Here is a 22,291-nt window from a genome sequence, read left to right on the forward strand (position 1 = left end):
CTTGACCTGGCAGTAATAAGATGCTTATTTCAAATTTTTAGTGGCAGTTAATGATCTGTTTCTAAATATGTGGATGATGCAGCATGTGATTTCCATTCGCTTTGAAACTTATTGGAAGGTAAGCAAGAAATAAGTGGCAACATCATGTATACTGCAGCCAGAGTTATGGTTTTCAAGGCGGTTTGGACAGAAAAACTGCTTTGACATCCAAATTACACAGGAGTAGCTGTGGATTTCGAGACGTTTTCAGTATGGTAAATGGACTGCAGTTATATAGCGCTTTTATCCAAAGTACTTTACAATGTGCCTCTCATGCATGTATTCAAAACACACACTAAGAGACCGATGGCAGCAGCGAGTTACCATGCAAGTGTGCTGTTCACTGTCCTGCTCAAGGACACTTTGACATTTTTACCAGTAGCATTCATTTACAGTAATGTGTGGCATGTAAGCATATAACAGACCATAATACTTTTGAAACAGTCTAATAATATATGTGACTGTATATGACCAATCTTAACTGGTTATTGAATAAAAGTTGCATGCAAGCACTCACCAGGCTCTTCAAAAACAGACAGAATATGAAATATGAGCATATTGTGGAACATTGGTTAGTGTTTACTGTAATAATTATCCTGTATTAGAATATTATGCAAATTATTATATCATAAGTGTAAGTATAATTTATGAAAAAACTTCTGCTCACCTGTAGCCAGTAAGTTTTTCTGAAGTCTCTCATGTCATCATGCATTAGGTTTTTACTGTTTTTTTTTTCTTTTTATTTTGTCATTTAGGCGAATTGAAGGTGAATTCAAATAATAAAATCCAGTTAAATAACCTAAAATGCATTCACATAATAAAAAATAACTTCATCATCACCATGAAAACAAGCATGCTAGTGAATTCCCCCTAAGCAACACACAATCTACAAGTATTTACATTTTTATCTCCAATAGCAGCTGTGCTGTATGCTGCTTTTTAGAGCACATGCAGTTGTTTCATCATGGATAGGAAACGATTTCTCTGCAGAACCTGAAACAGACAAAGATGAGTAATGCATGCTTTTTTTTCTCTGCAGGTTATGTAGGGATTCTTAAAAAGACAAGTGGAGCACAGTTTTTCTCAGGGCCATATGAGTCAGCAAAACGTTGCTCTCAGGTAAGTTTTTAATGTGTGTAGTGGGTGTGTGTGTGAGTGTCTGTGTGTGTGTGAGTGTCTGTCTGTGTGTGTGAGTGTCTGTCTGTGTGTGTGTGTGTGTGTGTGTGTGTGTATGTGTGTGTGTATCCTTCATTAAGTGTCCCCAACTTTGCTGGCTCACTGATATGTATTGCTAACCATTTATTTTTCTCCACATCAGTCTTTGACGCTCACATTATCTCCCCCTTTTCCTAAATTACGATGATAATCTGGATTAATTGTACTTATCACTGCCAATGCTGGATCAATCTAGATTCATATCAGCACTGCAGCACATGAGGTGAGTTCCAGATTAATTCTGGGGTTCATCCAGACACCACTGAACATACTTGGACGCCATCCTGTGACTTTTTCCGGATTCATTTTACAGTCCAGTTGTTCACACTGAGCAGTGGTAAAATAAATAACGGTTTGACATCAATCTAAAGTCCTACTGTACCAGAATTACAATTATATTTATTTTATAGACATAAGTATGCTACACATTTCCAAAAAGTGGAAAATGTGCTATATGTTAAGTGTGGCACTCAATATAAGCCTAGTTACATTGTCTTCAGACAGTTTTAATATTTTACAAAAATGTTACAGCTATATTTAGAGTCCTGACTTGTTAAACTACAAGACAGCAGCAAAAAATGCTGCAGTAAGGTTGTAGCTTGCACTAACATATACTGTCCACCTGGTGGCAGTGTTTATCTGCAGAAGTTCTCTCAGGCAGACACATGCAGCAACTTAGTAATGTCAACAAGGACAACATATTTCAAGACCACTAATGTTATCTGGAGACTTCTAGGATTAGATACTTTAAACTGTTAGATTAGTGCTTCTAGATATATGATTTTGGCTTTGAATGCCTCCTGGTTAAATAAGAAAACAGCTCAACTTAAATGTTTTCCTAATTTTATTGTCTACTGTGAAACTTCAACAAGAGTTCAATCATTTTTATCTTTCAGTATTTTCAGATGGAAAGTTTTTCTAGATGTAATTTATTCTCATTGACACACAGTATTGCCCAACATCTCCTGTTTGACGCAGTCTCCAACTGACGTCAAGGTACGCTGAGATAACTGGTTCATTACATCATAGTCTAAGGAGAGAGAGACACATGTGACACATATTTCATAAATTCCTGTAGTTATCTCTTGGGAAATTTGAAACTTTGTATAATACCACTCCCTCTAGTGTAACCTTGTCCTCTTGCATTAATAAGATGGGTACTTTGCATAGCAACAGAGTCAGATAAATGGCAACTCAGCTTCATAGTCAGGAAATAATTGTCGCAGAATATCCTGTGCAAGACTTGGCATCAATATTTTTTGAGTCCCGAATGTTTAGAGGAATATAAGGGATTTCTGTTGTTTATTTCATTTCTACCTTTGCAGTGTTGGTCTTTTAACTTGACAGGTAAAGGGAAGTCTTTTCACTACCATTGGTACAGTATAACATTTCAGTGTACCAATGGAGAAGTGCTCTTGAAATATTCACACTGGGTGAAATGCAATACTAGTCCCTCCCTACTGCGCCTTTGATGGGCAACACGAAACACTTCTCTTTTTTGGAAATGCTGTCTCATTTGCACGCTTTCCTGTGAAACATGGCTTATGAATGATTTCCTGCTAGCAGTTACTCATCTTACATTCCTGAGAGAAGAGTTTGCCTTCATCTAACATTACTTTTGACTTTTATTATTTTCTCCACATAGTGAAAGGTAAGTGTGATTTGCAGTTGCAGGTATTGGTCAGTTGTGTGTTTGAAGTAAAATGCATTTTTGTGTTTTGAACTTGAGATTGTCAAATCAACCAGTTGAATCATTGTGCAGGACAGAAATATGTCTGCTGCTACAGTGTAGGGACAAAACTAAAAGCTGTTAAATAGATGTTTGTTCTAATAGGTTACAATCACACTGATGGTGGAACGTAACTTGTAGTAACTGATGTGATGAAGATGACCAGGATGATGCTGTTGCTTGTGATTGTGCTAAAGGTAATGATGACTTACACTGAGCATCAAGTCGTTGTTTCAGGAGAAAAAACACTCGACACTCGACACTTAACCTGGTTTCAGTGCTGTGATGGTAGCTCTGCTTACAGCTGTTGATATGAGTAGAACTTGCTCCGTCTGTATACATAATTGATCTGTTAGGTGGTCTATAGAGGCTCATTTACACAGAGATGTGGTGAAAAGAGCAGTGATACAGCTATTGAAAGATTAAAAAATCTCTTCATGTTTCCATATTTTATTGAATGTTTCCCATGGGGGAAATAATCTAAATCTCTAAACTGCTGCACTGGAAAGCAGCCACTGCATTTGGACTTACTGGAAGTCACAGCCATTCGATGTGTTTTGTTTTCCAGTACAGAAACAGATAGTGTGATCTGCAGAGACGTACAGTATTCCTTATGTAGTGGATAGAGATAACTTCTCATTGATAGCAACCACTTTATTAACATCTCCTCAGTCTACAGCGGGTCTCCTTATCTCATTTTCACTTTCTCTCTTTTGTTGGATGAAGATATGTTGCATATTTAACAAATTATGTTTATGATCCATAGAAGCCCAGTTATTCTTGGCCTGGGTGTCCAATTGTGGGAAAAGTGTTAAGTAGTAAAGTTCTGTTGCCATAGCAAGAGGAGGGAAGAATCCCAGAGCTCCCCAGGGTAGATCAGCAGAGGTATGCGTGTGTGTGTGTGTGTGTGTGTGTGTGTGTGTGTGTGTGTGTGTGTGTGTGTGTGTGTGTGTGTGTGTGTGTGTGTGAGAGAGAGAGAGAGAGAGAGGAAAGTGAGAGGGAGTGAAAGAAGAGAGGGAGGAAAAGTGAGAAGTGTCTCATTATTGCAGGGGGTGTCGTAGGAGAGGATTTATTAGCTTTCTAACTCCTGCTGCTTGGGTTCATACACTCGGACATGTACACACATACACACATACACACACACAAGCACACACACACACACACACACACACACACACACACACTCACACAAATATTGAGTACCAGGGATAGACTCAGCATGGCCAAGGCAGGTGCTAAAATTAATTTTGGCATGTAGCAAAGGCAAATTAAACAGGTGCACCTGAGAGGATATGTGTGTGTGGAAATGTAGCTCAGCTACAAAGTAACAAAGAGAGAGAAAGCACATTTAACTCATTATTTAAAAAACCTATTGATTAGTGCAGCTTTAAGTAGCTCAGCCTGTTTAATATCATGTTGTTACTCATAATGATCTGATCTGGAACTAAACGCTTGCCAGAAAGTTGTCACCATTTAAAAAGGAATTACACACTTGATCATAGCGATAGTGCCAGTACTTAACCTGCTAATACTCATTTCTCTTCCATATTCAGGTCAATTAAACTTAATTAATTATGTTAGAAACAGTTAACAGGTAAACTCCCACAGAGAAAGAATCCTAGCATGAAATTGAAATGATATAAACAGCAACATTCGAGATTATACTAATCGCTTTCTAAAATGCTGATCGCAACAGCATGGTGCAACATTTTGGAAAATATATCTTTCCCGTTTTTGTCTAATATCCCCTCATATTTACTGAGAGGTTAATTATAAGCCACACCAGTCCTCTTAACCGACAGGAAACCTCACAGAACCTGACCCTGGAAATGTGTGGAAACTCTGTGGTGGCCCAGATTTGCTTCAACCACTGCAGAAAAATAATCAATAATTTACACCTCATTTGTCCTCGCGTGGAGAGATGTTAATTTTTCTTTTTCTCCTCAGGGTTTCTAGCAGGTCAGAGGAATCATCTGAGCTCTCAACCTCTAATCTGCTTTCCTGTCAAAGCTTGTCTGTGTGTTTTCTTCATCTCCTGCTTGTTTCGTTTGATCTCTGTGCTCTCAGTCATCACACATCCTCCCTGGATTATCATCAGAGACTATTTTGTTTGTGTGTGTGTGTGTTACGGCTGCAGAATTGGAGGGTTTGCAGGTCAGACACAAGCACAAAAATTTGTTGACACTTCATCTTGTCACCTCGTTTCTATCTCTGTTCTATGCTCCCCTCTATTTTTAGCCCCCATCCTCCGTTTGATACATGCTGTTGTTTTGAGCCTGTCTCCTGCTTTTATTTATTATCCATCACTCCCCAACTCTCTTCTGCGAACCCCTTTCTGTTTTGCTCTGACATTGTTCTCATCTCATCTTCCTCTAGAATTCTCTTTCACTCGTTTCTTCGTTTCACTCGCCGCTATCCACTCATTTCCTCTCCCTCTCTCGCCCATGGCTCGTCTTCCTCTCCGTTCCTTTGATTTCTCCATCTCTTCCCACTTCCATCATCCCTTTTCTCCTCTCCTCCCTCCTTCCGCATTAGCACTTCAGATGAACAGCGAGGAGGAGATTGCTCTGCCAGTCTCTGCAGTCATTTCATGGTCTGATTAAACAACTGAGATTGGGGGGGGGGGGAGTGAAGCAGTGAGGCGGGAATCGAGACAAACATCAGGAGAGAGTAATACAGGAGAAAGCTGAAACAAAGAAAAACAAAGAGTATTTAAAAAAAAAGGAATCAGAATGAAACAGAGAGAGAGAGTGCAAAGGGGTTGTTTGTTGTTTACCATTGTTTGTGCAGGAGCACGATGCAAAAATTAGTGAGCCGAGCTGCATTGCAGACTGTGTAGCAGAACCAACCTCCCTCTCACTGTCTGCAGCATGAACACATCCCCACGATAGTTATCAACGGAGCTTCATCAGAGCTGCATGTTTGGTATTTGTTTGACTGTTTATTTAGTCAGAGTTAGCAGAAGTTTATTTAAAGGTCAACATCAGTTTGTTTGCATCATGTTTCAGTTCATGCAGCATGCATTGTTCTTTACAATCAGCAGTGCAATGATGCAAATGGCTCATGCTTCACTTCATACAGTTATTTGATGCAAGAATAATCTATCCCATAAAACACAATGAATAGCTAACAGCCCCAACTGCATATCTTAGGACTGATGAACTGTATACAGGATCCCTTCATGCAACATCAGACCAGTTTTCTACTTTAACCAAAAAAACAACAGTGATAGTCATTATTTCAAACACCTCTGTTTGTGTTTACTTGACAGGGACTTCCTGTGGCTGTGCAAATTATGAGTGTTGTTTATCAGAAACAAAGGCGGATGTAACACGATGGTGTTATAGCACCTCAGAACCTCCCAGGAAGGAGGTCATGCTTGGTGTTTGACAACAGAGATGGCTTTTTACATCTTGCTTGCTACCATCAGTCCACTTTGTTTTCTTTTAACCACGATCATTCCCCGACCTTAACCCTAATCAAACCTTAGTGGATGCAAAGCGGGAAACAGATGAAGCATATTAGTAACTGTGGAGGACACTGACAATGTTGTCCTGGTGATACTTTATCATTGGGTTTGGAGGACTTTATGTATAATGAAAGTATGACTGGAGGGCAGAGACAGGTCCACTCCATCCTAACAAGTGGTAATATAGTATTAGATAGATAAAAGGCATGTGGTTTGTATTTTGAAGGGTTTTCTAGCAGAAAGGGGGCAGATGTAGAACACCCTGGTGGGATTCAGTCTTCCTTCAGGCTGGGAAATCTTGGGCTTCTGGAGGACGTTGCTGCTCTGCTCATCTGCTGACCAGGAGAAGCAGCTCAAGATGGAAGCAGATGGATTGAAAATTACATCAGGGCTTATAAATCAACTTGTCTTACTGTGTATGCTACTGTTTCAAAGTTTTCCTACTGATACTATTCAGTAAATCAATGAAATGTTTGAGACTTCACTGGACCAAGAGTCCAGTTATGACAGATCTTTACTGCAGATAATAACGACAAAGACCGCCCATATCTTTTGTGGACGTTAACATGTTTGAGTTGTGCGTGTTTTGTGTATGTTTTATGTTTCTGACACACGTGTGGAACAGCGTTCATGTGAGTGCCTTGCATCTGTGAACGCCTGCAGGCATGTGAGCTGTCGGACAATCCAAAACCAACACGGAAAAACTTTCTGACCACATTAAAAGCCTCTCAGTTGACTCATAACTCCGCTGACATCCATGGAAACCTTACGTGATGTGATGCCACATTGTGAACCATCTGGTGTGATGTGATGTGATGGCACTTTATAATAAGCTGTCTTTTAGATTTGCCATTTTTCTTGTGATCAGAGGATATTGTTGGCAGTGTGGGCCTTTTTTTATGCTTGCTAATGACCCAGACCTTTCTCAACTGCCATGGTTGAATTCATTTTGAAATTTAATTTAAGACAGCTGTCATCATCTGCCAGATAGAAGAATGGAGGGTAAAGTCAGTGTTACATCCTCTGTAGACTTTACTACATCTTAAATTACACTTCATTTGCAAAATGCGCAGTGTAATAGTCCATCTTCCAAATATTTCTGGTGATTTAGAGAAAAGTGCCCACTTACAGAATCACAAATATGTGAGAGTTTAATTTCCCATAATGTCATTAATTCCATCTCTCACCTCTGAATAATATGATGATTGCAACAAAACACGCCGTGTCAAAAGTAAATCTGTCATGAAATGTTTGCAACCCAGATAATGAGGTTTTTGTATGTTTCAGTTAACTTAACCTTCAGCCAAACTTTGCAGTGTTTTGGTGTCAAACTGTTCACATATTTGTGATTAATGTAGAAAATTGAATTGGATCATACAAACTTTAAAGGAACAGTATATTATGCAATTTGATTACAATATGTATTTTAAGGTACCAGTGAGTTGCTGCACTGCACTTCCTTTACTGGTGACCGGACTGATTTCAACTTCACTTATCAGCTTGGAGGTTTTTTCACATTTTCATTGTGACATGTACAGTAATATTATCCAGAAGAAACTGGTTAGTATTTATCTGTAATATTATTCTGTGTGGGGACCCAGAACAGTATGGTATTTATAGCGTAGTGATACATAACATATCCCAAATATCTACTCATAGCAATCTGCATAGTGTTCATAATGCTGTATACTTTATTACAGTCATATTATTACTGTAGCATGTGGATGGTGTACTGTAGGAGGAGCAAGGCATGTGGATGAACTAGCTGTAGCACACATAGCCACAAGCAACAATCAATTGGTATTCATTGCATTTTGTTTGCTATATTGATAGAATATTGACTTTGAGCACTTCAAAAGGAGGTTATTGAAAGCGAGCGTGCATGTGAATACTAACTGTGTACGCTTGTCTGCCTCTGAGTGAGTGAGGAGAAAATGATGGAGTTATGGTGACAGCAGAAAGACAAAGAATGACACAGGGAGAAATTTAGCGAGAGAAAGACGAGGCCGTTAGAGGAGAGGAAATATAACCATGAAAAGAAAGAGAGATGGGATGTGGTTTGTCGAGTGTTGAGTGTGAATTGATGGATGGAAGGGAACGAGAGTTTGGAAAGAGATAAGAGCAGCAGATGGAATGCAGTCAGTCTGAAACGTGGAACAAAATGGGGGGGAAAAAAGAGAGAGAACAAAGAAAAGATAAGAGGTGGACAAAGAGAAAGAACAGAAGAACCACAGAGTCAGATAAACTAAACAGCACCTTTATCTAATTTTATTAATGGATGAGCCATTTGGCCTGTGGTCGTGAGTGACAGAGCTCATTAGTACAGATGACACTCATGAAGTCTCACTTCCAAATCAGTCAACGACCTTTCTGTGTCCAGAAAAAGGAAAGGATGACATGGTCATCAAAACAAGCAACGATGACGAGGCGTCTGCACCGTGACTGCTGTACGGTCCTGAAAAAGTCTTGAATGCAGTCAAGTATTATATTTGAATTGTTTGTTTTATATTTACTTAAAAAGATTTAGTTTAAGTTGGCATAAGTTTTATTTGTCACATACACCTAATACAAGAAAATAGCAGGGAAACGTTTCCTCACTGAGCAAAGTATACAACAAGAAAAAAAACAGATTATCTATCAATGTATAACTTATATTACCTAAAAAAGATATAAACAACACAAAAAAATGAAGCAACACAAGTGAAAAAACATAAACCAAAAGATACAAAAAATCAGAAATAAAAGAACTATCGTGCAAACAATCAACAGGAGTCAGTTACTGAAGTTAGGAACCTTACAGACATAGTTGCTGTTCGTCCCTGCAGTATTTTGCCATAAATGTTTTTTGGGTGATTCTAAATCATTTTCACAGTAATTTCATAAACTGGCTGTTATTGCGTTCCACCTGACATTGAAACAGTGTGAAGTTTTAAATATTACTTTATGAAACAAGCAGCCTGTTCGCTAAAGAACTGAAAACTCTTCGTGAGGCTTTCGCCGGAGTGATGATACAGTCCAGTTCTGGATTGCTTAAATCTATCTGACGGAGATATAATCTGTGTTTCGCTATGCTGAATTGACTAGCAAAACAGATAATCCCTCTGCACTTTTAGGATTTGGAAAAACTTTAGAAAAAATGTTAATTATGATGCAGCTGTGTGGAAAATACAGGATGCTCAATTTTTCACCCATCGATTATCGCGCTGCACAAGTGTGGAAGATATCCTTGAGAAAATCAGCCAGTCAACCCGATATCGTGGAGTTGCAGAATCATTCTAACTCAGTTCAAGCAGAGAGCGATCAATGGATAGTATCAATAAGGAATGCAGCAGAGCATCCTTGTGAAAATGGGACAAGGGGGTATGTGTCTGCATCTGTTCAAGGACCAGATGCAGCTACATACTGCACACTGCATCTGCTCAAGGATCGCTGTTATGTTTCCTCCCTTTTCTATCCTCCTATTTCTTTGTGCGTCATGATGTCAGATATTAAAAAAGGTAAAATGCCGGTAAGAAAATATTAACTGCAGAATTTGGCATTCACTGCTGTTACTATTGTCTCAGTTATACATCAAATTCTCACAGGACTGGAAATGCTTACACTGTAGGCTGACTGGAAAAGAAGGGGATTGTATTTTATTGATTTGGAAGAGCTAACACAATGCAGCCTCACAGTTTCTGGCATCAGTGTGTGTGGCTTAGTCAGTTAATTAAAGTTTTGAAAGACTCTCATATGCATACAAACACACACACACACACACACACACACACACACACACACACACACACACAGTCTGGAATAGAGACAAGGCCCAGCAGTCCCACCAATGATAATCAAGGACACAGCCACCACCAAGCAGACATGATTATCCTGTTACTATCCGGCTATAAGGAAGGACTGCTAATGAACAGAAACATCACTCGTTCACCCCGAGACCCTCCCTCTCTCTCCTTCTCTGACTCTCTCCTGTACACACATGCACATACACAATTAGCTTTCTCCCATGATTTCACTGGCTAGAAAAGGCTATAAATATAACACATTATCACTCCCAACTTGTCACATGTAGAGGCTTGGTCAGGGCCCCTTGGCATCACTTTTTAACAATCACGTTGTACCCTTTTAGAGCTTTATGGTGTGACAACACTGTGGTTAAGGTCTGCTTAGGTTTAGGCACAAAAACCACTTGGATAGGACTATGAAACATGGTGTTACTACCACCTTTTGCACACATGCCACCTCCTCCTAATATGGATACTTGTCACCTTAAACATCATTGGTCTCATTGCATCAATTTTAGACATTGTGGAAGTTCCACAGAGGTCTATCGAACTACCCTACACGTTGAAAAATTAAGCTAAAGGGGTGTCCAGTGTGTTTAAAAAGTGACGCCAAGGGGTCCTGACCAAGCTTCAGTACGTGACGAGTTGAGGATGAGAACGGTGGCTCTCACTCATTCCTCTTGTGCCGACCTATTCCCCAGTTTAATGTTTATGCATAGACAGTACATACTGTACATGTGCATTTACATATTCCTCATCAACCTTGTTTTTTTTGCATGAATACTCATATATTCTCATATATATGGCTAACCACCCCATATTTTCTCATTCCCTCCCTTCACCCTCATCATCTCTGATAAGAGCAGAGCATCTGTAAACACCGAAAGTAATTTTCCCTCCATTTTCTGATAAATGATGCTTTTCACTGGCCTCAGCCAGTTCCACCATATTGATGATAGTGTGTGTGTCCAAATTCCACTAAAGGTGCTTAAAATCTTTTTATAGCAACATTCATAATGCTAATGTGAGAATATTACATGATGTTACATTTCGAGCTGGAGGCAGTGTTGTGAGATGAATTAGCATTTGGAAGAGAACTGCAATTGTTGTGATGAGGAAGGCTGGAGTCAGAGAGGAAGCTGAAAAAGGTGGTTTCACGGTGGTTTCATATCTCTGCCGTTACTCTTTAACCAGTTATTCTGGAAGTTTACATGACCTTATTGTGACTTTGAGCAGGCTTCGAGTGTCTCTTTCTCTCCCTGTGTGTGTGTATGAGTGTGTGTTTGTGTTGCCACAGGTCCAGACCGTCTGTTAGAGGACAGAGGTCACCTCCTGCCAGGAGCATCTGGGTGGATAGCATGAAGCACACATACAGACACACACTTGTAGGTCGAGTGTATACCTGCATACCTTCATTTATTTAGTCTGCTTGTATACAGGGAATATAGTGAATTCTGCAATGTAAATATAATGTAATTTAAAAAAGTACTATAGATAGTAGAGATATTCAAGCTGAGTTTCACAGGCAGTCAGAGGACAATTCATTTTCACCTTCAACATGTCTTTTTAAGGCCATGCTCTTTGTGTTTTTAAGGCCATGCTCTTTGTGTTTTGCCCTTGACTTCTACAGGAAGTTTACATTTCTCTTTACTCTATTGTGTTTTACCAGATTGAGACAATGGAGTTCTCTCAAAAAAAGTAGAGCGGAATTGTACTTTCTGTAATAAAGCTTACAGTAAAGTACCCTTTTTGTACCCCAGTCGTTTGTACCCTCAAAATTACTATTATGTATACCAAGTGACCAAAATGTACCTTTTAATAAAACATTTTACATTAAGCAGCAGTGAGAATATTGTTCTTATGATAGGGATAGTGTTGCACAGATTGTAAAGCCTTTTGAGGCAATTTGTGATTTTGGGACGTACAAATAAATTGACTTGACTTGGTGGACCAACTAGAACAGCTTTGGGGCTCTGCTATGTATGTGCATTTGAAAGTGAGATGGAGAGTATACAGTATACCGTCCTCCCCGTCCATCTCAGTATGTGTGTGGGTGAGCTTGTAGTCCTTCTTTTCATGATGACAGCCCTCTCAACACTTTGCTTTGCCAACACTTTTAGCTGTTAATGTCCAAACAAACTCTCTTTCTGTCTGGGTGCTTCTTTCATCGTTCCACATGTCAACTCACACAGCTGATAAGTGTAATTTCTCCAGTGAAAGAAGACGGAAGAGTCACAGTACTTAGTAGAACACAGAAAAATGCTTGTGCATGCAAATGCACACAATGATGTGCACTGTTGCAGACCTAAACATAGATCTCCAGGCACATTGGACATATTTCTTAATGCACATGTCTGTATAAAACACTAGCTCACATTCACACTGTGTGCTAATGCATATGCAGATTAATCCCATCGCCACAAGCACTCAAAACCACACACAAAGTTCCCACCATCAAAGCTGAAATGAGAGCTTATATGTAGCAAACTAAATGTATTAAGAAGCAATTCCACCACAAAATGACCCTTAATAACCCTCTCAGTCACAACAGTTTTGACCGTGTTATGTGCACAGACTGCTCTGTGCCGTTTGTCAAACAGAATCTAAACGATGCCTTAAATGAAAGTGTCAGATAGCTGAATCAGTGTGACCAACGGGATACGTTCTCATTTTGACAGGGTCATGGTGTCTGGCTTCGGTTTCCTGCAGTCTGTTTGTTTTTTAAACATTATTGGAATTTGTGTTTTAGTCATATTTCAAGCAACAATGTCAAACATTTGATGGTTTCTCAAATGTGACAATGTCCCGCCTTTCTTTATCTCACATTGTAGTGAACTCAGTATCTTTGGGTTTTGGACTGTTGATGAGACAAAAAAGAAATTGTAATGGCACTTGTCACTATTTTATTTTGTAATAGCCTCTTTTTACTATTTTGACCAAATGCATAATCAACAAAATAAATAAATAGAAAAATAATTGGCAGATTAATCAATATTGGAAACAATTGTTACTGTAAATATTATCTCTCCACGCCCCCAACTAATCCCTCAGTTACTGTGCAGGCACCCTGAATAGCTTAATGAAGCGACCCACCCGTGAACGCGACCAACTGTGTTCGTTGGACTGGACGACCAAGCCGCTGGTACAGCTACTGGAAATTTAAAAGTCTACAGTGGTGTCCAAGAACTTAGCCCCAGTGCCACCCGTGCGCCCTGAGTCTCATTAAATAAAATGGCTAACTTCCTACTTTCTGTCCTTCCCTCCCCCCTTCCCTCCCTCCCTCCTTTCATCTCTCTCCCCCTGTTATCTCCCCGGACCAGTGCTGGAGGTCTGGACTAAGCTCTGTTGTCTGTCTTTCTGTCTTGTTATCCATAATTAGTGTCCAGACCCTGTCCTCTTCTTCTCAAAGTGGATAAACTGAATTGCTTGCAACAGCACTGTTTCCCCGAGCTCGCTCTCTCTGCCGCCAAATCTGAGTCAGTGTTTCTTCCGCTGCTCAAGGCCGGTGTGTAAAACCACTGCACCGCTCTTCACTAAACCCATCTCATCCCCTTTTCTATTTATTTTACTTTCTCCCTTTTTTTTTTTTTTACTCTGCAGCTCATTTTTTATTTGGGCCTTGCCTCATTTTATCATTGATTTTCTGCACTAGCTCTTCGGATCCCCTCGTTCTCTCTCTCTCTTTGCAGTTTTTTTGTTTCTTCGGTCACCATTTCTACCTTGTTTTTCTCCCTTGCAATCAGTCCACTTATCCTTTATTTTTCTCCAGCATTACTTTCTTTTTCTTCCCCTCGTCTCTCTCTGTCTCTCTCTTTCTTCCCCTCTTTCTCCCTCATTCTCTTTCTGTTTGTTTAATTAGGTCGCTGATTGTGTCGACTGAATAGAAACGCTGTCACAGGAGCTCAGTTCTGGATCACTGCTCCCTCCTTTTCTCTCTCTCTCTCTCTCTCTCCCCCCTCTCTCTCTCTCTTTCATACAAACACAGATACTCACATACACACATATAGTCACAGTTATGGCATCGTATCACACTTGTGGGTCGTTTCATCAAACCCAGTGGAAATTACAATACGGGGGCCACAACAATATGAGTCACAGCATTGTTTTAAATGTAACATGTTCCCTGTTTCTAAACATGGAATATTGACTGAAGAAGATAAGATAAAAGACCAGATAAAACTTCAATGGCTACAGCTGTGAAGATGGCAGCATAGAGAAAGCTTGTGATAAACAGAGTCTGTAGGAAGGTTACAGACCAAACTCACACAGACGTGTTGCCTCAACCCCACAGGTAGCTATAAAGGAAGTTCATGCTTGCTCAAACTGTTTCAACAGGTGTTTTAGCAATGTAGTGTCCTAACAAGGTGACACACAGATGCATTTAACGAGAACTGTGTGACAGAACGTTTGAGGATTTCTCTTTGTGTGAGTGGAATAATACTGCAGTGGTTTAGTTTCAGACAAATAAGCTATGTATCGGTTGCAGTTGTGCACATTATATAGATATTTTGTTTGGTTTGCACAGTGCACACTAACCTTACAGTGCATTGTGTCATTTGTGGCAAGTTACTTTACAGAAGCAGCTCTACAGCGGCTCACCACAAAGATGTGGAAGTGTTCGCTGTCTTCATGTGAGCCATCGATTTAAGTTCACTTACTTAAGAATGTGTCTGTTTAGAGTAGAAGATTAAAATGTTTGTGAGCAGTTTGTGCCTCGCCCATTGCGTGTGGGTGTTTGTTTATCTCTTTGCAATGTGCATTTATATTCCATGACCTTGGTTCATAACACCTTTCATGGTTCAGTGTTTTTCCCTCCTCTATGTCAGGCTAATTAGCATCCGTTGTCTGGTTGCACTGTTTCAGCTCAGCTCACACCAAGTGTGCTTCTACTCACTGTAACCTTTTAATAGAGAAAGTGAAAGCCTCCATTAAAGCCTGAACATCCTGCTGAAGCTTCTCTTCTTCAGCACTGAGCTGCAGTCTGGACAAACTTTGGCAAACTGACAGACTTACAGACAACATATCATTATTTGTTGATGACTCATTTGAAGAAAGGGTGGCATCTTTACTTGGTAATATTTCAGACAGAATGGTGTCAGGCCTTATTAACCTCATCTACATCTTTTTATCTTCAACTATTTGCTTTTGTTCTTCCTCAGACTTTTCGTTGTTTCTCCCATCTCTCTCTCTCTCTCTCTCTGTCTCCTCTCTTCTTATCTCAGCTGTTAATCAGACCTGTCTTTATCTTCCTCTTCCTCATTTCCTCATTGATCCCACTGTCACTTGCTGCCCCAGTGGTCTGATAGTGATTTGATAGATGGGTGGTCAGGTTGTGTATTGATCATCAGGCTTTGATCTGTTGTCAGTCAGCTTTTTGCCACAGCTGCTCAGCACGCTGACAGAGAGGAGTCTGTATGTTGCTTCTCTGTCTCATTTCACCAAGGATCTCATTTCCACTATTCTAGGACAGAGAAGTTATGCACACATGACATGACAATAAGAATAGATTTTAAAAGGGATAATTCCTACCTGCAAAAGTTTAACACTGATCTCATTGTGTCTCGTCTTACCAGCCATTTGTCAGGAATGAAATAGGCCTAAATGGACAAAACTATAATTGTGAATAGCTCATAACCTGTGTGAGTATCTATAACTTCATAACAGTTTAAAAGCCAATGCTCTTATCTTCAAGCACTGTATCAGTTACCCAACAGTTGGTATAAACCTGAATATGTAAGTAAAGAAAAACAACTATGCAGGTGTTTGAGGATCGCTGTAGTAGTTTATTAACCTGCAATGATTAGTTGATAGATAGAATCAACTATTTTATAATCATATAATCATTTTAGTAATTTATTATGATGAAAAATGCCAAATATTTGCTGGTTGTAGCTTCTCAAATATGAGGATTTGAAACTTGTATATGTCATACATGATAGTAAACTGAAAAGATAAAACAAGACCTTTGAAGACATCACCTTTAAGGCATTTTATAGACATTTTATAGACAAAGTGACTGATCGAGAAAATAGTTGTTAGTAGCAGTCCTAGTGGTTTGCTATAGTTGCACTTTCAGTTGCAGTAAAAATGAGTTTTCAGTTGTTGAATTGCATTGTGACAGCAGGACCCCTGTCACAAAAAAAGCTTCTTGTTGGTCACAGATCATAAGGTGAAAATATGCGTTTCCACTGCAGTGGAGCTCTCAGTTACACGCTCATTTTCAGTATTGCTATATATTGTATATTTTTTACAGTAAATGTGTGTGTGTGCATACCATCTGCTCTGAACAGAGTTGAAATCTTATTGTATACTTGATACTTGTCGTTCATAACAGTGTCCTTTGACATATTTGAGTCCTTCCATAAACAATTGCATTCTGACTATGCAAACAGTAATCAATACCTCTGCAACTAGGTGTGAGTTTTCCCTGCAGGCAACAGTAACCCAGTAGCCTGGTTTCACTCATACTACAGCTGAATAGTCACCAACAGATGGATGTGTAATGCAGTAGGAAGTGGTCCACTCTTTACATATTTGAGCTGCAAGTTCCCTTCAATATTCAAATATTCTCTATGAAACTGGATATGATACATATTCTATGTCATTTTAATTCTATTCCTGTCAAGTTTGAAGCAGAGCAAACAATACTCAGTTATTCATGGTCTCACTTTTTCTATCAAGCCTGATAAACGCAAGATAGCATCAGAAATTATACTGCAGATTTGAGCCTTTTCAGTGTCTCTCTCACTCTATCTGATCCCTCCTCTCGCCGCCTCCACTGCCTACATTGTTATTATAGTGAATCTCACAAAGTTGTGCAGATGGTGTTTGCATGTTGTCAGATCTACTGCTCTGTACCAGATGTTAGCTGCAGATATACTCCTCCAAACCCTAATCCTTTAATAATACAGGACACTTAGGCTGCTTAATAAAAAGAAAAACTTTTCAAATTACATGTAGTTATCAATTTTACCAGAAATTATACACCATAAAAAAATCCAATCTGTGAATGTGGTATGTTCCAGTAGCCTGATTAAAGGACACCAGGCAGAAGTGCTGATCTAATGGTCTGAAAATAATAATGTACTTAATTACAACAATGTCACAAGAAAACTTTAAGCACACATACGATGCGTGTGACAGAATGTATGTGTACTCTTCTTCTCATATGTCCACAGCTTTGTGTGTATCTAGAACAAGTAGCAGCAGAGTTATCGGCATTCACAGCACTCGGCCCGAATAAACAGCCTACCAACCCACTGCCCCCCTAAAGAGTATCCCTGCCTCATTTATTTCTTGTAAGCCTGTGCTCTCCTTTCCCTCTCTTCTGCTGTGGGGCCTCTCCCTCCCTCTCCCGCTCTATCCATCTCTACCCCCACCCTCTTTCCTCTCTATCATTCGTCTTGCTGCAATGCGAATGCCAGCAGCCGGTGGAGAATCCCCACAGAGCTGCTTCAGCTGAACTCTGCAACACGCACAGTTGTTGGCTTTATTTTTTTTACAACTTAAAGCTTATATATATGTGTGTGTGTGTGTGTTTGCTTTACCCCGTATGCATAGCCCCATGTGTCCATTCATCTAGAAGGAGTATAATGCATCTCTTGCACTCTGAATAACTTTTTACAGCACCTCCCTTCAGTCCATTACACACCATCGCTGAAAGTGATGTCATAATGTTTTCCTCTGACTTCCCCTCTCTGAATAGTATTAACAAAACTGTTTTAACACTCTCTGAAAGCATGTAGTGAAATCCAGACCCTTGGTCCATAACTATGTGTTGCCATCTGAATGAGGCAGGTAGACATGAATAGAATTGTAAATGGTTTCTTTGAAAAGAGGGAAAGGGGCCAGCCCTCTAACAAATTGCACATAAACAAATAGCCACAGGCCATTGGTTGAGCCCTTGCCAACGTCTTTGAGGAGTGAAGGAGAAAGAGAGCAAAAGAGAGAGAGAAAGAAAGGAGACTGTAGGAAGGCTGCATTCCTGTCCACATAATTAGGTTTTATTTGGCTCCCTCAGCTTGGATCATATCTCTTCCCTCCTTGTCATCCTTCTCACCACCTCTCTTTCTTTTTCTCATCCCTCCATCAGCTCAAGGACACTCGCACCAAGCGTCGGGACTCAAGCAGCCACAGCTCTCTGACACATATTCTATGAGATACAGAGATTGGCCGGCATGCAGGTTATGAGTCACCAAATTAACACTGATATGGTGAAAATATGTCAACAGGTGGAAGATAGAAAGATAGCAAGAAGGTAATAAGTTCACTGACATTTCCTTGTAATTTTAGCAGGATTAGGGTTTTGGCTCAGCTGCCGTCAGCCCTCGCCAGCGGCTGCTGAGTCCAGTTACTGGAACAAGACATGAAGTGTTGAAACTTCAGTGAATAAAATACAAACAGAAGCATAGAAACACACATTAATATGAAATCATGAGATTTTATCATTATTAAATTAACAATATAATGAGTTTTCTTTGGGTCTGAATGAAACCCAGTGTGGAGGAGAGAGCCAGGAGGTGATGGGATTTTAAAACAAAGGCACAGAAGCAATATAAGCCAAAGAAAAAAAAATACAGAATCTATGTCTTTATTACAAACGGCACAGAAGCCGAAGGGGATGTGTTGAGATGGCGATAGAGTGTGTGATTTATGTTTCCACAGCAGAGGGAACAGGTCCTTCAAATGTACGTACAGTAAGTAGGACAGCAGCAGTACGGCAGGCAGGGAAGTTCTCAGATGACAGTATTAACAGAGAGCTGATCATCGTAGTAGCTTGTTCAGTCACCTGTGAAATTATTGGCGGTGAAACATAATGTGAATAAAAAACTGAACCCGTCAGCCACTTGTAGAGCAAATATAAAGAGCCCAGTATTTGAGGTGAGGTTTTAACTTGCGACTGGTACAATCCAATTCATTAAGAGCACAATGCATGGAGGCCCATGCGTGATGTAAAGTTATTAAATACAGTAATACATTTCATGTGATCTCAAGTTTCTGTAAATCCTGTACAGTAAACTCAGGCAGACAAATAGAAGGTAAAGGCTAACAAGCTAATCTGTCTTTTAAAGGAAATAGAAGTTTAGTTTAATTTTTAATGTGAAAATGCTCCACTGTTGAGACTGATGCCACCAAACAAGAGCAACAAACATGATCATCTGGAAGTTGTTTTCTGTTTCCCTGACTCCGGTAAGAGAGTCTGGTCCGCATCCAGCCAGAAGAGGAGCAATTTAAAAGATACAATTGAGGAGTGAAGCATGGAGTGACAGCTGAAAGAAAGATTGAAGTGCTCTGTGGAGCTGAGATAAGAGCTGAGAGAGAAACAACAGTATATACACACATAGAATATTTCTGTTCATTTACTTCCACCGTCCTGGTAGAGGAATAAATTTTATGCTTAACGGCAAATCTATAAGACCTAAAATTGTGTAAAGATATGTAGTAATGTAGCAGAGATGGCATAGCAGAAAAAAGTTAGTTATAGATTATGGAAGTGTTTTCACAAAAATAGTTTTGCCTTTTAGAAGCTGCAGTGGGAAGTTTGTCTATTCTGCCCATCAAATCATAACACATGGCATTTCTCTTAGTTTGACTAGTATTTAAAGTAATAATCAACCCTTTTATAACCTCCAAACCTCTTTTGAAAATCTTTGGAATTAAATTGTTCCTCACTATCACCGCACACTGTATCTGGAAAATTTAAACTTACCGAAAACCAGGAAAAACAGGTTTATTTACAGATTGACTGCTGTGCATTTCTGAAGGGATTTCATAAAGATTTAGAGGATTTTCTTTGGATCATATGATCCCACAAATGAAATGAAAACGTCTAAGTCACCTACACTGGATCAGTTTCAGCCAACAGCAACATTCTGTATGTTCACTTGTTTGGGAGTTGATAAGTTACCACAGTGAAATGAGTTTATGTGTCATACAGATTATATAATTATATGAGATTAGATTGTGGTCATTATAATGCTGATAAGGCTGCAACGAAAGATTATTTTAATTTTTGATGAATCATTTAATTATTTTCACAATTAATTAATTGTCCACAAAATGTTCAGACAATGTTAAAAAAACACCCATCACCATTTACCAAAGCTGTCATATTTCTGTCTGTCCAAAACTCAAAGATATCAGTTTAATAACGTGGAAGACTTTATGTTCATCTGTTATTTCCCTCCACTCTCTCTCATTTTCCCTGTTGTCTCCACATTTATGAAGAATTTATGAATGATTCTTATTTTCAGGTCATTATACACTAATTAAAACATACTTATGAATATTATATTCCATTTCTGCTCTTCTGATAAGTCCATTTGGCCAGATGCCACAGGGACAGATTCAGGCATAAGTGATTTTCTGAACTCATTTTCAAGTTTTTATCTGGGTGAAAAAATAAACAACATATGATCTTTATTTGCTCTGCCACCTCTCTCCTTCTGGCTAACGCTTCCTCCGCTCTTTTCCCCCCCTTCCCATTGTGACTAACCAGTGCGTCTTTTCTTTTTGGACCCATCTTGTGGAATCTGCTGCATCACTGAAGACAAACTGTTTTTCCTCCCTCCCCCTCTTCACAGCCCACACAGCCACTGGCCTCTTCCACAGCAGAGACAGACACAGGCAGGCAGGGCTTCACATGCAAATTTCGCCTGAGTAGGCGGCAGCCAAGAGCAGAGTGTGCAGCAATGTTAGGACTCTCACAAGCTCCGCCCACAGAAGCCAGTTGCTAAGCAACCACCTACAAGGGGGAGGGATGAGGAGGGAGGGGGGGGGGGGGAGGAGGTGCCATGAATTCAACAACTGTTGCCTGATCTGAGCTCTCACTGTGTGAATGCGAGTCAGCCGGCGAACCAGCCAGTGAGGGAGGAAGTGTGAGGGTGCGAGTTGCAGAGTCTGTGCTTGTGTTTTGTGTGTGAGCGTGTGTGAATGTGTGTGTGTGTGTTGCAGTTTCTGTCGGTGTAAGAAAAGGCAGGCAGCCAGTGCAGTGCTCCTCTGCCTCTCTTTGGACTATACCACTAACAGGGACTCACCCTTTGGACTATCCCGTCGCTTCCTCCCTCCTCTTGCCTTTGAAGGGAACACCTGTGTGTGTTGTGTGAGTGTGTGTGTGTGCGTGTGTGTGTGAGAGAGAGAGAGAGAGAGAGCGGAGACAGCGGACTTAGCCCTGGTGAACGGGGCGAGTGGATGACTTCAGTGGATGAGGGTTTGGCTGGTGGAAAGAGGGGGACTGCTGACCATGGACTCCCCTCACTAGTAAACGGGGTAAGCCATCAGACTGCACCCAGCTAGCTGGAATATGAGGTGATGAAAGGCAACTTGACAGAAAGAGAACAAAACAGAGAAAGGAGCCAATAGAGAGATGCAAGGTTTTATGAAAGAACAAGAAGAAAGCCTAGATAGTTTATATGAGGGGGGAAGACTGGTGAGTTAAAGAGGGGGCAGCTCAACGGCAGTGCAGAGTCCATTGTTCCCCCCTCCCAATCCGTTTGTGTGTGTGTGTGTGTTTGTGTGTGTGTGTTATATGGAGTTGACCCTGTCTCAAAGCTTGCCTGTCTGTCCCGCTCAGCTAGTGGTGTCTGTGTCCTGTTCGCTCTCTTGTCTTTCTTACATCCCTGTCTGCTTTCCAGCGTCGCTTTCTATCCCTCTCTCAGTCTATGTCGTTCAGTTTCTGGCGTCTCTGTTCCGGTTCAACATGTGTCTCTGATGTTAATGGGATTAATTGGAAACCGGGGTTGTTGGAAGGACAGAGGATGACAGTGAGAGTGATTAAAATAAGTGTGCAGGGAGGTGGACTGATGGATTGACCGTGTGCAGATAGAAAAAGAAAGAAGACAGAGGAGTAGGTGACAGGTTTGCTGTTGAATGGGTTTGACGTGAACAATATTTATTTAAGACAGTGTCGACTGTTCTGATTTAGATATGGAAATGTTAGTCCATCATGGGTATTAAAAATGTTCTCTATATAAATACCAGTAACATCCCCGTCGTTTTATTCTAGTTCATTGAAAAAAGAGAAGTGTACCCTTCAACCATAACGCTGTGTTTTGAACA

The 22,291-nt window shown here is 40.1% G+C and overlaps 1 protein-coding gene across 5 annotated transcripts in view; it reads left to right on the forward strand.

The window, feature by feature from the left end:
• rab11fip4b (RAB11 family interacting protein 4 (class II) b) overlaps nt 1-22,291 on the forward strand; it is a 57,500-nt gene that overhangs the window by 10,800 nt on the left and 24,409 nt on the right. For 3 of the 5 annotated variants that reach the window (XM_067579800.1, XM_067579778.1, XM_067579789.1), the window contains exon 3: nt 1,079-1,158. In XM_067579800.1, the coding sequence (XP_067435901.1) occupies nt 1,079-1,158 (80 nt within the window). Of the gene's footprint in view, nt 1-1,078; nt 1,159-2,762; nt 2,906-21,051; nt 21,503-22,291 lie in introns of those variants that run through there. The other 2 variants (XM_067579815.1, XM_067579810.1) reach the window with 2 other exon arrangements.

This window comes from Thunnus thynnus, chromosome 3 (assembly GCF_963924715.1).
Source record: "Thunnus thynnus chromosome 3, fThuThy2.1, whole genome shotgun sequence".
NCBI lineage: Eukaryota > Metazoa > Chordata > Actinopteri > Scombriformes > Scombridae > Thunnus > Thunnus thynnus.